General features: G+C 44.6%; 1 protein-coding gene across 1 annotated transcript; it reads right to left on the minus strand.

Moving 5' to 3' along the window:
* Positions 1 to 216: 216 nt before the first annotated feature.
* On the minus strand, positions 217 to 1583 carry LOC6050354 (phospholipase B1, membrane-associated). The gene is made up of 3 exons (XM_038261217.1): positions 1398 to 1583; positions 733 to 1336; positions 217 to 668 (listed from the first exon to the last, which is right to left on the minus strand). Exons 1-3 carry the CDS (start codon positions 1581 to 1583, stop codon positions 217 to 219), a joined length of 1242 nt encoding a protein of 413 aa, XP_038117145.1.
* Positions 1584 to 2059: the final 476 nt, after the last annotated feature.

A 2059-nucleotide genomic window follows, 5' to 3' on the forward strand; every position in this document is an offset into this window, starting at 1 on the left:
TGCTTTGCTCGTGGACTCGCCTTAAAAATTTACGAGCCATTTTAAGAATGACTAAAATCGAGAAATTAAAATTGAGAGTGTGTGCGTGCAACATGGAGTTAAACTTTCCAAAGTGTCATGTTAATCTTCACAGAAAGTTTAACTCCATGTTGCACACACTCTCACTTTTTATTTCTCGATACCATTTTGAAAGCATTGATGAAAAATCTCAGTATTTTATTTGATATTACTATTACCCCTCGTACGAATGAAGGGCATTTCCGGCGTGGGACACTTAAAAAAAGAAAACTCATCCACCCAATCGTGAGCCTTCTGTCCCACCGGTTCCATCATATTGTTCCACAGGGCATTCGCCGCCCGGGCATATCCCTTCTGACTCAAGTGGAAGCAGTCGTAGGACATGTAGCTGAAATCGGAATCACCATTTTGATTCGATGGAAAGCTGATATTGGCGAGGCAGGGTTGCCAAACGACGCCAAAATCGGACTTGGTGTGGAATTCTTCCCGATTGGCAATGTTGGCTTGCAGGGCATTCCAGCGCTCGATGATTTGAACGAAGCGTTGTCTTTGTCCGGCGAAACGAGCTCCGAGGAAGCAGGGACATTCCAGCAAGTGTAGCACCTCACAACGACGTGGTTTTCCCTTGAGTTGGGTGAGGATGTTGACGTCTGTGGGAAGGTAAATTTGGGATTTGGAATTGAATGTAAAGAGAACGTGACGATTATAACTTACTAGGAGTGGCTACAAGATTCACGAGGGTACGTGGTAAGCGATCTCGGAATAATCGCAACACTTCCAGTAAATTTTGTTCATGATACTCTAAAGCTTTCTCCGGAGGATCGAGGTAGCAGATGTTGGAACAAAAATCATTCGATCCTATCATAATTGTTATCAACTTCCAGTGATTTTCAACATCAGCTTTAGGATCGGAGAGCATCCGTTTCACCAGATTCTTCGCCATATTTGGAATATCCTGTGACATTGCTCCGGTTTCAGCAATATTAAAGCGAGAAGATTTCTCTGTTGCGACGCTATCCCTCTCCGGGAAACCATATAGATCCGGATTAAACTCCTTCAAGATGTTGGGCAATGTGAGAAACTTCCTCCACGTGCCTTGCCCTCCGACGCACCAGGAAAGTCCCTTGCTTTCGACAATCACCTCCAGCAGGTTTGTGGCCATGGCTCCATTTCCAGCCGTTAGGGAATCACCTATGGCTCCCACTATGTCAATGTCTCCCGGCCGAAGCTTGTCCACCGACGAAGGCACCTCCGAGCTTCGCATGCCGGTAGTGTTACAGAAAAATTGATGGTCTTCCGGAAATTGGGGTTGTAACCGCTGTGAAATTGATCCATTTATATTTAACGGTTTTTTGGTGTGATTGATTTGTAATACTTACACTATTGTTGTGATTCACTTTAATCTTATACCCATTATCTCCAACATCGCCAAGCAAGTTAAGGGCCAAGTCTCTAAAATTACGAAACTGAGAAATAAACGGTCTCGCGTCCAGTGGAGTTATGTGAGCTTGGCCGTCACAGTGAATCAGCAGATTTAATATGAATAAAATTACAAATTGAATCATTTTCAGTTATCTGAAACGATTCAATACATTTTTAGATAATTAACATACAAAATAATAACAATTCTGGGACAATCAAAGTGCCACCTTATAAAACACCTTCAACAAGCTTCCCTGCACCGTGCGGTACACGCGGTTCGCTTGCACCTCGGGTTTGCTTTGCGCCTGCTTTGTTCGGTTTACACCCGTACCCGACTCACACGAACCGAGGGTATAAAGGAGAAAAGCTCGGAACTTAACCTCAAAGGTAAATAACCAAATGAACTTTTTTGACAGGTGTCAGTGCCGGGACTTTGCATTAAAAATTAAAATTTTGTTCCGGCTGTTCCGTTTTGCATGGACACTAACACGGTTAGGAGCACGACAAGGACACGGCCACGGGAATGTCCAGGAACAGGCACCTACGCGGCCAGGGACATGAAAATGGTCAGAAGCACGGGCACAAACACGGGCAGGAGTCCGGACAAGGAAACGGCCTA

The sequence above is a fragment of the Culex quinquefasciatus genome, chromosome 3 (genome assembly GCF_015732765.1).
Source record: "Culex quinquefasciatus strain JHB chromosome 3, VPISU_Cqui_1.0_pri_paternal, whole genome shotgun sequence".
NCBI lineage: Eukaryota > Metazoa > Arthropoda > Insecta > Diptera > Culicidae > Culex > Culex quinquefasciatus.

Bases quoted from the DNA above. Each gene is read 5' to 3' on its own strand.
- LOC6050354 (XM_038261217.1), bottom strand. From the start codon at position 1,583: ATGATTCAATTTGTAATTTTATTCATATTAAATCTGCTGATTCACTGT. The intron at 1,337-1,397 runs GTAAGTATTACA...TCAATTTCACAG, and splicing joins AAGTGAATCACAACAATAGT to CGGTTACAACCCCAATTTCC. The intron at 669-732 runs GTAAGTTATAAT...ACCTTCCCACAG, and splicing joins GAATCTTGTAGCCACTCCTA to ACGTCAACATCCTCACCCAA.